Below are 14,882 nucleotides of genomic sequence, written 5' to 3'. Positions count from 1 at the left end.
ATAATAGATACAGAGATATATAATAGAGGGATAGATATTCCAGCTTTATTTATGATGTTTGTGTTCCCCCTCCACAGTATTTATCAATCAGTTGTGACACACTGAGGACATACTGCAGTTCTTGCAGCCGGTAATGTGTTCACATCACCGACCATGAGAAATGTCCTGGAGTTACCTCTGCAGCCTCGCTCAGGGAGCCGCATTCAGCACTCGCTCACTGAATGAGGCTGCATGGAGAACTGTCACATGTGGCTTGAGCAGTGCTGGAAGCGCCGCGGGACATCGGTGTGGATTACGTCGGAGCTGTTTTCAGGGGGTCAATAAAGTGGAAAAAGAGGGGGCTTTTTGTCTTTTAATCGAAATAAAGGAATTTTTCTGGGTGTGTGTGTTTTTACTGTCACTTACAGATTAGTAATGGCGTGTTATAAACGCTGCCATTAATAATCTTAGACTTAGCGGCAGCTATTGGTTGCCGTTAACTCATTATTACCCTGATTGCCACCGCATCACGGCAACAGGAAGAGTCGGGGACATGCCGGGACTGTCGCATAATGGATGCGACAGTCCCGGGGCAGCTGCGGGCTGATATTCTGGGCTGCAGGAGGGGGAAGGGGGCATTAACCATGGCCCTCGCCCCCTCCCCAGCCTGAGAATACCGGGCTGCCGCTGTGTGCTTACCTGGCTGGACGGTAAAAGTACGGCGGAGCACACGTTTGTTTGTTTTTTTAATTTTTTTTATTTTTAATATGTACATTAGATTTCTGTGTGTCTGTGCATTATATATGTATACTTCCTACACCACTGAAAATGGAGGAACTTTCTCTTCCTCTCCTAGTCACATCACTTCCTTGCAAAACGCACGGCAGTGATTTACACTATGTCCCGAAAAACGCGAAATAGCGCGGGAATAACGCAGGTTAACGCAATGAAACGCACATCACTTGCTACCTGCGTTATTCCTGCGCTATTTCATGATTACATTACAGTCAATGGAGTGAATAACGCAGTTAGCTGCAGAAAATAAGTGACATGCTCATTCTTTTTCTTAAGAAAATCTATTGAAAGAATTTTCTTAAGAAAAAAACGCAGTGTGTGCACAGCTAATTTTTTTTGCCATAGGTTTTGCTGGGGAATGTCTGTAGAAAGGTTACAAGAATTTCTCAAAACATTTCTGCAGCAAAAACGCACCAAAAACGCGGGTAAAAAATGCAGTGTGTGAACATAGCCTTAAGGGTGCTTTACACGCTACGACATCGCTAACGATATATCGTCGGGGTCACATCGTTAGTGACGCATATCCGGCGCCGTTAGCGAAATCACAGCGTGTGACACCAAGGAGCGACGATCAACAAGCGCAAAAATGTGAAAAATCGTTGCTCGTTAACACGTCGCTCCTTTTCCAAATATCGTTGCTGCTGCAGGTACGATGTTGTTAGTCGTTCCTGCGGCAGCCCACATCGCTATGTGTGACACCGCAGGAACGACGAATATCTCCTTACCTGCGTCCACCGGCAATGAGGAAGGAAGGAGGTGGGCGGCATGTTCCGGCCACTCATCTCCGCCCCTCCTCTGCTATTGGACGGCTGCCGTGTGACGTCGCTGTGACGCTGTACGAACCACTTCCTTAGAAAGGAAACAGATCGCCAGCCAGAGCGACGTCGCAGGGAAGGTAAGTCCATGTGACGGTGTTAGAGATGTTGTGCGCCATGGGCAGCGATTTGCCCGTGACGCACAACCGACGGGGGACGGGTACACTCCCTAGCAATATTGGTACCAATATCACAGCGTGTAAAGTACCCTTTAGCGTTTTTGTTACCTTAGTATTTGTTAAGCTATGTTCACATAGGGCGGTTTTGCATTTTTTTTCATTTTTTTTTTCATTGGATTAATGTAAATACTTGGTAATAATAAGATGCAGCTTGTGCCCAAATTTTGCTGCAGAAAAAAACACCCTGTGTAAACATAGCCTAGGATCATGTGCACATGTTCAGTAATGGTGAGGGTTTTTTTTACCTCAGTATTCGTAAGGCCTCGTGCACACGCTGAGAATTTGATGAGTATTTTACTTCAGTATTTGTTAAACTATGTTCACATGGGGTTTTTGCTCAGTTTTTCATTTTTTATTTTTGCAATAGTCTTGTTTACAGATTAAAGTTGGACTGTTCAATACTATGCTTTAGTGTTTTTTTGTTTTTTAAACTGAAGGGCATATATATTAGACTAGAAGGTGGCCCGATTCTAACGTATCGGGTAGTCTAGAATGTGTATGTAGGTTAGCAGATTGAATAATAATGTAATAAATGGATTGGATGGGTTACCTAATGTGTACACTGGTTAACAGTCTTTGCCGGGAGTCGGGGTAAGCTAGTAACTATGGTACACATCGGATAACTATTCAAAGCGACAGTGCTGGTTCATTTTTTGTTTGTTGGTCTCTTGCTGTGCAGCACGCATCGGCGTGTTTAACAGCGGGAGAGCAACGATCTTAATGGGCAGGGAGCCAGTATACGCTGGTAACCATGGTACACAATCGGGTAAGTAAGCAAAGTGGTTTCCATGGTTACCCGATGTGTACCATGTTTACCAGCTTACGCTGGCTCCGACACGATCCCAGCAACGCAACGGTATGTCTCGGCTGGCTTGCCGGTGTGGGCTTCCGGGGGTGCAGGAGTCACCTGGGAGTCTTCGGGGAATGCGTGAGGGGAGCGGTGCCAGGCCGAACGTTTAATTCATGCAGGGGGCGGGGTCTGGCTGAACGGCCAATGCGTGAAGGGGGCGGGGCCTGGCCGAGCGGTTAATCCGTGCGGGGACATGGCTCGGGTAACTATGCAAAGCTGTTTCAATAGTTACCCGGTGTACCATGGTTACCAGCATACGCCGGCTCTGGCACACGTGTGCTGGGAGCCGGGGTAAGCTAGTTACGTTGGGTAACTAAGGAAAGTGGTTTCTATAGTTACCCGATGTGTACTATGGTTACCAGCCTACGCCAGCTCTGGCACACGTGTGCTGGGAGCCGGGGTAAGCTAGTTACATCAGGTAACTAAGGAAAGCGGTTTCTATAGTTACCCGATGTGTACTATGGTTACCAGCCTACGCCGGCTTTGGCACACGTGTGCTGGGAGCCAGGGTAAGCTAGTTACATCGGGTAACTAAGGAAAGTGGTTTCTATAGTTACCCGATGTGTACTATGGTTACCAGCCTACGCCGGCTTTGGCACACGTGTGCTGGGAGCCGGGGTAAGCTAGTTACATCGGGTAACTAAGGAAAGCGGTTTCTATAGTTACCCGATGTGTACTATAGTTACCAGCCTACGCCGGCTCTGGCACACGTGTGCTGGGAGCCGGGGTAAGCTAGTTACATCGGGTAACTAAGGAAAGCGGTTTCTATAGTTACCCGATGTGTACTATAGTTACCAGCCTACGCCGACTCTGGCACACGTGTGCTGGGAGCCAGGGTAAGCTATTTTTTTCACACATCCGGTGCGCTCCGGTACACTGTGTACAGTACACTGGCAGCGCAACTTCTTGGTCACATGAGAACACGTGATCGGAGGTTGTTGGGGGGCCACTGTAGTGTACACAGTGCACGGGATCGCGCCGGCTCTGGCACACGTGTGCCGGGAGCTGGGGTAAGCTAGTGGTTTAACACATTCGGCCTTTTTTCCACTTTGTCCTTCCGGTGTGGGCTTCCAGGGCTGCAGCAGTCACCTGGGAGTCGGGGCTCTGTGTGGGTTCTAGGAATGCGTGGGGGGGGGGGGGGCGGGGCCAGGGCGAGCGTCCAATGCGTGAGGGGGATAGGGCCTGGCCGAGCGGCCAATCCATGCAGGGGGCGGGTCCAGGCCAAGCGGCCAATCTGTGTGGGGGCGGGGCTAGGCCGAGCCCAGCGGCCATTGCGACGGCAAAATTGTAACGACACAATTTTGGAGCAAGACAGACAGACAGACCTGTCTGTCTGTCTGTCTGTCGAATAAGGCAATTATATATATAGATTAGTGGATGTTTTTTAGGTTATAGTTTCGCCAACTATTTTTTAGAAATTATCTGTTTCAGGTGTAACATGATGGACCAGTCACATGACCCGTGTGTAGGGATGGAGTGGGGGCCATAGATCCAGAACAGCCCGGGGCCCTGGTTACCCTTAATCCGTGTGTGTGTGTGTGTGTGTGTGTGTGTGTGTGTGTGTGTTTGTGTGTGTTTGTGTGTGTGTGTGTTTGTGTGTGTGTGTGTGTGTGTGTATAGGGGACCAGGATGGGACATTGAACAAGTTGTGGAACGAACTGTCTGAGCTTACATTATTTCCTATGGGAAATCTTGCTTTGCTAGACAAGTAACTTGGTTTACAAGCACACTCCCAGAACAGATTGTTCTCGTAAACCAAGGTTCCACTGTATCGCTGCCAATCTGTAGTCAGAGATATATTAGCCCAAGTAACAAAATTTAACCCTACTTTTTAAACAGAAATTCTTGTTTTGTATATATGAAGCAACAATGACATTTTTAAATTTCTTGATCATTTGTTTGCTGCTGTTCTTTATAGATATCAATATTGTGGTAGTATATCTAGCACAAAGTGGTTTGAACAAGCGAATTTCTCAGGGGTATTTTGAACGACAGGTGGGGGGTCTAAGGACCTACTACCCTGCTCATCTGCAGTTGAAAGACAAAAAAATACATTTTTTTTTGCAAACATTTAGTTACTCTTTAAATAGGTCGCACCTGACTCTGGTGTGAAAAGGGGTTAAAAGTCTGTGACTTATCGCTGATCCCAGCAATTGCAGCTGTAATATACAGTTGATACTTGCTGACGGAGTGGGACAAATCATCGGGGTCACAGTTTTCGTGACGCACATCCGGTATCGCTTGCAACGTCGTTTCGTGTGACACCTCCGAGCGACGCAAAGTCGCTCACAAATCGTGAGTCGTGTACTCGTCGCTTATTTTTAAAAAATTGTTTATTTTTAATGGCGCCGGTTGTTCATCGTACCCGGGGCAGCACACATCGCTCCGTGTGACACCCTGGGAACGATGAACACAGCTTACCTGCGTCTCGCGGCTCCCGCCGGCAATGCGGTAGGAAGGAGGTGGGCGGGATGTTTACGTCCCACTCATCTCCGCCCCTCCGCTTCTATTGGTCGGCCGCTGTGACGCCGAACGTCCCTCTCCCTTCAGGAAGTGGATGTTCGCCGCCCACAGCGAGGTCGCTCAGCAGGTAAGTGCGTGTGACGGCGGTTTAACGACTTTGTGCGCCACGGGCAACTAATTGCCCGTGATGCACAAACGACGGGGGCGGGTACGATCGCTCGTGCAATCGCACGATAGATCGTACCGTGTGAAGCCCGCATAACACAAGACTCAAAGTTGATGATGGATATGAGCATGGATCAACAAAATGACTAAGTAGATTTCTGCATTCTTAATAGAGCACTTATTAGAAACTGCAGGTAGGGGGGGCGTGTCCTAGACATGGTGGCGTGAGGAAGCTTACCTCCAGAGCTCCTGCGCCCACGGCTTTAATATACAGATTTCCGCGGCCCCCTCTCATCCAGGATGCCCCCCAAGAAAAGACCGGGCGGTGCTCCCGCCTCCGCATCCCCCGTGGCGGGCCAGAAGTCCCAGGGGAGCCTTTCCAGATTCCTGGCGGTGCCGGGCCGGGAGCCCCTGCCGGCGGCCCAGGACAAGATGGCGCCGGCGTCTCAGCAGCGTTCCCCGGCTGGGAATTTCCCTGGTGCGACCCGACGCCCGCCCACAGCCTCTGCAGCAGCACGGGTGTCTTGTGAAGGGGAGAAACGAGCGAACACCACAGCGGGGAGACCAGCAGCGGCGAATCCAGGTACAGGATCATGGAGGAGGGGGGGGACCTGCAGGCCCGGCCACACAGCATGATACTGGGGAGGCAGAGGAGGCCTCAGCATCCGGGGGAATCGCCCGAGCTGGGAGTCCCCGCGATCCTCTGCACCCCAGGGACCCCTCCTCCTCTGCGGCAAGCAGAATGCCCCTTGATGGCAGGCGACCAGCCCCCCGACCCCCTCGGGATGACCTGCAGGCTCAGAGAGCTTATTTTGACCCTCCCCAGCAAAAAAGATCTGGAGGATGTGGTGGCCAGAATAGAATCCTCCCAGCAGATGGCGCTGGCTACCCTAAGGGAGGAAATGGTGGTGCTGGAAGATAGAATAGAGGCAACAGAACAAGCACAGGAGTCCCTGGAGGGTAGAATGGTGAAGATTGAACGGGACTGTGAGACTTCTAATGCCCGCATTATGGAGCTTGCCCTGCTATTTGACGATCAAGAAAACAGGGGCAGGAGAAACAATATCAGGCTGAAGGGTATACCGGAGGACTGGCCCCAAGATCTGCTGCGCACTAAAGTCTTATCCATATTCAATCAAGTCACTGATCGCTCCCCTGAGGCCACCTATCTCTTTGACAGAATTCATAGGGTCGCAAGGCCTAGCCCCAGATCTGCTTCCTTCCCCAGAGACGTATTATGTCGCTTGCATTATTATGGGGACAGAGAGAGGATTCTTCAGGGAGCCTGGTCGCATGGCTCTGTGGAAGTGGATGGGGGTGAAGCTATTCCCGGATGTCTCCAGCCGCACACTATACATGAGACGGCTGCTTCACCCCCTCCTGCTCAAAATCAAAGAGGCGAGTGCCTCGTACAGATGGGGCCACCCCTTTCATTTGATTGTCCGCAAGGGGGACTCCGTGTTCCCATTGAGGAGGCACTCGGAGCTTTCAAAATTGTATGACTTTCTTGGAATACCAGACTGCTCAATCCCGGACTGGATGGAGTGGGAACCTCAGGCCCCAACGGGACAGCGAAGGAGGAAGGAGGGCATCCAATCTTCCCAATGTGATGATCTTTGAGGGGCATGAAATCTCTCGGGTGTTGATAGGTCGGAGAAGCGACCAAAGTGGTGGCTATATGGTTGGGAGAGGAGTATGGTTGGGGGTTGCCTGGGGGTGTCCTCTGTCCTCCTCGTTCCGATGGCAAGAGTCCTGGCCGTACGACTGGCCCAACAGACCACAGTGTACTGACTTACGTTCATGGCAACTTTAATCTGTCGACGTTGGGTCGTTTGGGGGGGCGGGCGGGGGGGGGAGGGGTTTCTTGCATTTCCGTCTTGGGTGGGGGGGTCCGCGGGAGGTTAATTTGACAGACCCTCCCCGGTTGTTTGGGGTCTGGGTCATCAAGCATATATAAGTGAGGCGCGGGTTGGAGCTCTGGCCACATGTCAGTTCTTGTCCCTAACTATCCCTAAGCAGTTTCTGGGTTTCTGGGCTGGTCCCTGGTACTGCGAGCGGCAGAACAGCTGCTTTTCCACTCTCTGCCTTTCCACTTTCTGCTCTTTCCGCTACATCTCTTTCTCTTTCCCCTGCTAAAGAGTCTCTGCTCTTGTTTGCCTACATCCTCTCCACCCCCCCTCTTCCACTCATCCGCTTCCCCCACCCTCTTATTTCCCCCTTTTTTTTTTCTTTCAGTAATTTGTTGTCCGTCCCTCCAGAGGTCAGTGACGGAGTATGACGAAGCAGAGACAGGCCGAGCTTCGGGTGGGCTCACTGAATGTTAAGGGTCTTCACAGCCCGGAGAAACGGTCTATTCTTCTGAACCTACTATGGAAAAACCGAATTCAGGTCGCCTTCCTCCAAGAAACACACTACTGTGAGGCAAAACCATACAGACTAGCCGATAGAAGGTTCCCTGTAGTGCATCACTCACCCTCCCCTGACTCTAGATCCAGGGGCACGAGCATCTTAATGTCCAGCACGCTCCCATGGGAACTGTTGGACTCTCGATCGGGTGATCAGGGAAGGCATCTGATGCTCAAGGGACGCATTGCTACTCAGACTTTCACTTTCGTGGCGGTCTACTTGCCAAGTTCGGGTCAATGCCCTACATTGCTGCGTTACCTTGAGCAGATAGAGGAATTCTCTGAGGGTACTCTGGTCCTCGGGGGTGACTTTAATGTTGTGTTGGAGCCGCCGAGGGATAGTTCCAAAGGGGTGTCCAGTTTGCCACATATGGCACTACGTCGCTTGCGACGGGGATTACATGACCATCAACTAATAGACACATGGCGATTGATGCACCCATCAGACAAAGATTTCTCATTTTACTCGGCAGTACATGACTGCTACTCCAGGTTGGACCTCTTTTCCCTTAAACATGGGGATCTACATTCTCTGGTGGCTTCCTCAATCGAGTGCATATCATTCTCTGATCACGCCCTGATCACAATAACTCTATCCCTCGGTTGCCCCATCGGGAAGCAGAGTCAGTGGACCCTGAACACTTCGCTACTCGACGAACCGGTGACAATGCAGGAAATAAGGGAGGCCTTGAGGGAATATTTCAGCTGTAGCGGGGGAGGGGAGTTGTCCCTGGGCATAGTCTGGGAGGCGCACAAATGTGTGGTGAGGGGACTGTTCATCAAACATGGGGCTCGTCTGAAGAGAGAAAGAGAAGCTAAGGTTACATCCCTTCTGGCAGACAGAGAGCTGGAGGCAATACACAAGGGGTCTCTGGGAGGGGACGTGGGGGCCACTTTGGTCAAGAAGAGGGAGGAGCTGCGGTCCCTGCTATATTATAAAGCTAGGGGAACATTGGCTAAGTGTAGACGGCATTTCTATGAATTTGGCAATAAGAGTGGCAGGGCCCTGGCTAGAGCTATGAGGACTCAGTGAGCGAGAGGATACGTCTCTAAGGTGCACACCGCGGGAGACAGGTGGGCTACTTTGCCGAAAGACATTGCCTCCGCTTTTAAAGATTTCTATTCCACCCTCTATGCAATTGATGAGGGGCGGTCTGAGAGGGCCAGGACGGAATTGCGTAGCCGTATACGGATGTACATCACGGACTCCGGCTTGAGACATCTCAAACCGGAGGCTGCGGCCGATCTGGAAAGGCCCATCTCGGAGGAGGAATACCGGTCCGCAATTAAAAAATCTCCCACAGGTAAGGCCCCTGGCCCGGATGGTTTCCCTCTGCTCTATTACAAAAAGCTGGATTCCATTTTGATTTCCCCATTTCTCTCAGCATTCAACCGTGGCCCACATTCTGAAGCTGCCCCCTTGCCAAGGGACACCCTAGCCGCTAATATAGTAGTCATCCCTAAAGAGGGCAAAGACCCTACTTCGTGCTCTAGTTACCGACCCATTTCCCTCCTCAACACAGATTTGAAGCTCTTCACTAGGATTCTTTCGGATAGACTTTCTCCATTGCTTGGGGAGATTGTTCACCCAGACCAGGCTGGGTTCATGACTGGTAGGGAAGCAAGGGACAACACGACTAAGGCTCTGAACATAATACACAAGGCAAAATCCGATGGGCTGCCTTTGATGCTTCTGTCGACCGACGCAGAAAAAGCGTTCGACAGAGTTAACTGGATTTTCATGGAGGAGGTTCTGCGGGCAGTGGGGTTGGGGAGCATGATGCTTGCTTGGATTTGTTCCTTGTACAGCAGCCCTTCGGCAGCAGTCAGAGTGAACGGTCTCCTTTCAGAGAGATTCCCCATTCGCAATGGAACAAGACAGGGTTGTCCTCTCTCACCCCTGATTTTCATATGGACTCTGGAACCCCTGCTCAGTCGGATCAGAGGCAACATTAACATTTCGGGCCCTAACGTCTCAGGTTCTACTTATAAAATCGCGGCATATGCGGACGACTTGCTTTTTTTCATTACTGACCCGGGTTTCCCTCCCTAATCTTCTGAGAGAGTTGGAAACATACTCCTCTCTATCCAACTTTAGAATTATTATGTCAAAATCGGAGGCCCTAAATATATCTCTCCCCCTTGAGCAAGTCACATCGCTACAATCCGCGTTCGAGTTTAGGTGGGCTAGCCAGTCTTTGAAGTATTTGGGCGTTCAGTTGACTGCGGACTCTAGCCAAATTTATAAGTTGAATTATCTCCCGCTCCTGCAATCTATTAGAAAAGATTGCGCTAACTGGGGGAAGGGCTACTTCACATGGTTCGGGAGATGTGCAATATTGAAGATAAATATCCTGCCACGTCTCTTATAGCGCTTTCAATCCCTGCCGATTAGGATCCCTAGCTCTTTCTTCAAGGAACTGGCCTCTCTACATATCAAATTTATCTGGGCCAACAAACCTGCGAGACTTTCCCGGTCTCTCTTGTGCAGACCTAAGAGTAGGGGAGGCCTGGGTATCCCAGACCTTAAAAAGTACTATTTGGCCACGCATATGGTTAGGGTATTGGACTGGTGCCGCCATTCCAGCACAAAGCCGTGGGTCGCCCTAGGACAGAGTTTCTCGGAAATACATCTCCCGGTCACCCCCTGGCTTTTGAACCTCTCCCTGCCTGCTCTGAGATCCCATCCCACCATTGGCGCCACTCTTGAATGCTGTTCGAGAGGGGAGGTCAGACGTCTCCTCTTGCCAGTGCTTTCCCCCATGTCACCCATACTAGGTGACCCGGAATTCCGTCCTGGTCTCTCGGACCCGATCTTTAGAAATTGGGTTCAGGGGGCAAATTCAGAGCTTGCCATCTGGGTAGAGAGGGGGAATGGCCTTCACTAGCGGATATTCGGGGCCTTTTGCCTTCGGGTCCCCTGGGGGAATGGAGGGCTATGCAGTTAAGGCACTTCATGCACTCCCTCCCTCGCTTCAGTCGATATGCCGGACCTCTTACGGGATTCGAAAAGTTGTGCCTGGGAGAGGGAGTCCTACGGCACTCACTATCCCTGGTATACAACATGCTATCAGATCCGGGAGATTTGCCCCCCCCCCCCGGCCTACCTACTGCAGTGGGAGAGGGACCTGGGGATTAGTTTATCCGACTCACAAAGAAACAACATCCTCCAGCTGGCACATAGAACTTCGATCAGTTCCAGACTGTTGGAAGCTAATTACAAACTGTTGGCTAGGTGGAACAGGGTCCCGACCAGACTCCATAGAATGTTTCCCTCAGCTGACCCTGCTTGTTGGAGATGCGGTCTGGGGGAGGGTGATTTTGTGCACATTTTTTGGTCTTGCCCTTCTCTGCAGCGGTTTTGGTCAGAGGTGGGGGAGGTAATCAGACGGGTGACCGGTACAACTGAGACATTGGGTCCGGAGCTATTTATTCTACAGCTATCCGAACTCCCGGTCTCTAAATATAGGAGATCATTGCTTAGATTTCTGGTCATGTCTGCCAGGTCTTCCATCCCGCTTGGCTGGAAGTCTACTACCCCCCCCACGCTGACACAGTGGGTTTCGCGGATTAACGATCTGATGCATATGGAGGATTTGACATCCTCTATTAACGACAGTCAGTAAGACTTTTATAGGACATGGTTTCCATGGTTGGAGTTCACCTACTCGGCGGAGTACGCAGACTTGTTCTCTGATCCTCAGGAGTCGTGATCCACCTTTCTTTTTTTTTCCCCTCTCTCTCTCCCTCTTCCCCCCCTTCCTTCTTTCCTACACTACATTCTGGCCCTCCCTCCTGCTTTCTCCTCCCACCCCTTCCTTCTCATCTCTCTTTCTCTACAGGCCTTCAATATTCTTCAGGCTTTGATTTCTTTTTCTTCGCTCTTCTCCCTACTATCATTAAGTTGGGTCGGCTTATAAAAGGTGTAAACTGGGCCACACTCGAGTAGTAGTGGGGATGGGAATTGTATATGTGTGCTGACTGTTTGTATATATATTACCGTCATTTCTGTAATAATACCTGCGTCCCAGTGGGGAGCAGGGGATGTTATGTTTAGTTACGAGTTTGGCTTTAAAATAAAGAATTTAAAATAAAGAATTTAAAAAAAAGAAACTGCAGGTAGGAACTAGAAAGAGTGCACTAATTTTTCAATTAAAGAGGTGGTGTACCCAGTTTCATTACTGGCCACATCATTATTATGTTGGGAAACAAGGTTTCTTTCAAATACCTTGTGTTTCCAATATTGCCTGCGAGCGGCACTATTGCGGACCGCTCATCCCCATCGTGTGACTCCCTGGGCTTCGTGACCTCTGATGTCCGGTGATGTCACGTCAACTTCTTGCTGACCTGACATGACCGCGGCCGGCCCCAGTCTCCGTGAGTCACTGGGTTGTGGGCGGAGTTTAACAGCTCGTCACAGCCTAGCATCGCTCCTGCTTGTGCGCTCTGCAGTGAAGGAGAAGGGAGCATGGAGGTGCTGGGCTGTGATGCTGGGTTGTGGTGAGCAGTGAAACACCGCCGACAGGCGAGTCACTCAGGAGGACTGCGGCCCGCCTCAGTTGATGTGAGATCACCGGACATCAGAAGTCACGGAGCCTGGGGGTCACATGAAGGGGGTGAGAGAACCGAAATAGCGCCACTCACAGGCACTATTAGCAACACAAGGTATTTGAGAGAAGCCTTGTTTCTCAACTTTATATCGATGTGGTCCGTAATGAAAAGAGGTGAACCACCCCTTTTGTTATACAAAATCATGTATTCTGTACAGTAAAAAAAGACCACACAAATAGTTTTCAAATACCCATGATAAGAAAGGAAAGTTGTACACAGCTCCTTGGCTCAACCTCACCTTTTCAATGTTTCCATACAAGCAGAACAGGTTAAACACTCGAGAGCAGTTCATCTTTTCTTGGTGGAGGCCACTAACCATGGCTACTGAACCTAGAGGAGGGCCACCATGGAAGTAAGAAGAGGTCTGAGGCAAAGGATAAGAAACCAGCTCTGGGGTGTCTCTAGATCCCATTCTGTAGCGGTTTGGCAACGGTAACAATGGTCCATGATTGCCTATAAAGATGCAGAGTTGTAAGTTATTAACAACAGTTTGTAAAACTCCATGTGCCTTGAAAGAGTATTCATACCCCAAAAACTTTTCAACATTTTATTTTTTCACATTACACCCACAAACAAATGTTACTTTTGTGTTTATATAACATATAAAATTCCAATAAAATATAAGTACTGTATTTTTGTTTTATAAGACTCACCGGAGTATTAGATGCACCCCAAATTTAGAGGAGGAAAATAAAAAAAAAAATATTTTTAATTTTAAAATGAGGATCAGTCTTTATAATCCTAGTGCGTCTTAATCCTAATGCTCACTAGGGGGGAGTGGCGGTGGTGGATTGGCACACGAGGCAGGGTCGGCGATGCGGCGAGCTCACATGAATGGGTGTTGTGGCTCAGGAGGGTTGGCGATACTGCGGGCTTGGGGGTGTCGTGGCCACGGCGGGCGCCATTGATCTGGCGGCAGTCTGCGAGGCTGTCACTGCAGTGGAACGACTAAAGAGGGTTCCAGGACAGGGTGTCTCGGCGACGGGTGCCATTAGTCTGCCTGGTGCTCCATTGAATTGCCCGCGGTTGACGAGATGGACTTCAAGTAAATGGCCGTGGAGGTGGCACATGCACAGATAGTGCTCCGTGGGCAATTTCTTGAAGTCCATCAAGTCAACCACTGGCGATTCAATGGAGTCCATAGTCAGATCAATGTACCCACTGCTGAGTCACCCCGTCCTGCGACCCTCCTGAGCCGCACCACTGCTCCTCCGAGCTCTCAGTATCGCTGACCCTGCCTGCTATGACCCTGCTCCACCACCGCCGCCCCGGTAAGCCATATGCAGGTTGTAAGACAAACCCCATTTTACCCCCAGGTGTCGGGTAATAAAAGTACATCTTATAATCTGAAAAACGCAGTGTTTGTGAAGTGTAAAGGAAATATTTTAAAAAAATATATGCATCTCAAAATTGTGATGTGCATTTATATTCAGCCCCCTGTAGTCTGATACCTCTAAATAAAATCATAAGTGACCCAATTGTCTCCAAAAGTCACCTCATTATTAAATTGAGTCCACCTCTGTGTAATGTATTCCCAGTATAATTGCAGCTGTTCTTGAAAACATTATGGATTAAACAGCATCATGAAAATCAAGTAACACACCAGACAGGTCAGGGATAAAGTTATGGATAAGAGTAAAGCAGGGTTAGGTTATAAAAAAAAATATCCCAAGCTCTAAACATTTAGTCAACAGCTACTTCACCCACCCCACTCAAAACATTCTCCGTTGACTAGAAGTAAGAGGAATGAGCCCAGGCTTGGATGTGAGATAGGATAAGGTCACATTTTCACATTTTCGTTTGTACATTCCGTTTGTTTGCTCCAGTTAGAGGAGCAGTAAATTGAATTCATGTGCAAACAGATCTCTAGAATTACTAATGCAAATAGAATCAGAGGAACCATATTAAGGCTAGGTTCACACACTGCGTTTTTTTGCTGCGTTTTGCTGCGTTTTTGCTCACTGCGTCTTTATGCGTTTTTTATCAGTGAACAAAAAAAAAGGTCTGATGTCATTTCCTTCTTCAATGTGTTCTTCATTCTCCACTAGTGTATGCAGAAGAGCAGACAGCTGCAGAACTACAAGGCTCAGCATGCTCCATCCAATAGTGTATGCAGGAGAGCAGACAGCAGCTGCAGAACTACAAGGCTCAGCATGCTCCATCCAGGACTGTATGCTTGAGGGAGAGTCAGGGGGAGCAGACCTACAAGGCTCAGCATCCTCCATCCAATAGTGTATGCAGGAGAGCAGACAGCAGTTGTCAAACTACAAGGCTCAGCATCCTCCTTCCAGGACTGTATGCAGGATTTCTTTGCCCCCCCCCCCAAACAAAAAAAATGACGTGGGCTTCGCCATATTTTTGTATGCTAGCCGGGTACAGCAGGCAGGTACGGGCTGCCCCCAACCCCCAGCTGCCTATTTGTACCCGGCTGGGAACCAAAAATATAGGGAAGCCCTTTTTTTTTTTTTTATTATTTCATGAATTTCATGAAATAATTTAAAAAAAAAAATGAATTTTTGAGTCCAGCCGGGTACAACTAGGCAGCTGGGGATTGCAATCCACAGTGCAGGGTGCCCATGCTTTCTGGGCACCCCCGCTGTGAATTGCAGTCCCGCAGCCA

The 14,882-nt window shown here is 49.6% G+C and overlaps 1 protein-coding gene and 1 long non-coding RNA gene across 3 annotated transcripts in view; one reads left to right on the top strand and one right to left on the bottom strand.

Moving 5' to 3' along the window:
* The window catches only part of LOC142296187 (uncharacterized), a 149,362-nt gene that overhangs the window by 16,864 nt on the left and 117,616 nt on the right, over window positions 1-14,882 (top strand). The window lies entirely within an intron of this gene.
* Window positions 1-14,882, bottom strand: part of LOC142296186 (heterogeneous nuclear ribonucleoprotein L-like) — a 195,705-nt gene that overhangs the window by 66,645 nt on the left and 114,178 nt on the right. Inside the window, exon 8 of the mRNA XM_075339490.1 lies at window positions 12,501-12,715. Coding sequence (XP_075195605.1) covers window positions 12,501-12,715 — 215 coding nt within the window. The remainder of the gene's footprint in view (window positions 1-12,500; window positions 12,716-14,882) is intronic.

This window comes from Anomaloglossus baeobatrachus, chromosome 3 (genome assembly GCF_048569485.1).
Source record: "Anomaloglossus baeobatrachus isolate aAnoBae1 chromosome 3, aAnoBae1.hap1, whole genome shotgun sequence".
Lineage (NCBI taxonomy): Eukaryota > Metazoa > Chordata > Amphibia > Anura > Aromobatidae > Anomaloglossus > Anomaloglossus baeobatrachus.
This window is presented reverse-complemented; position numbering and strand designations above follow the sequence as displayed.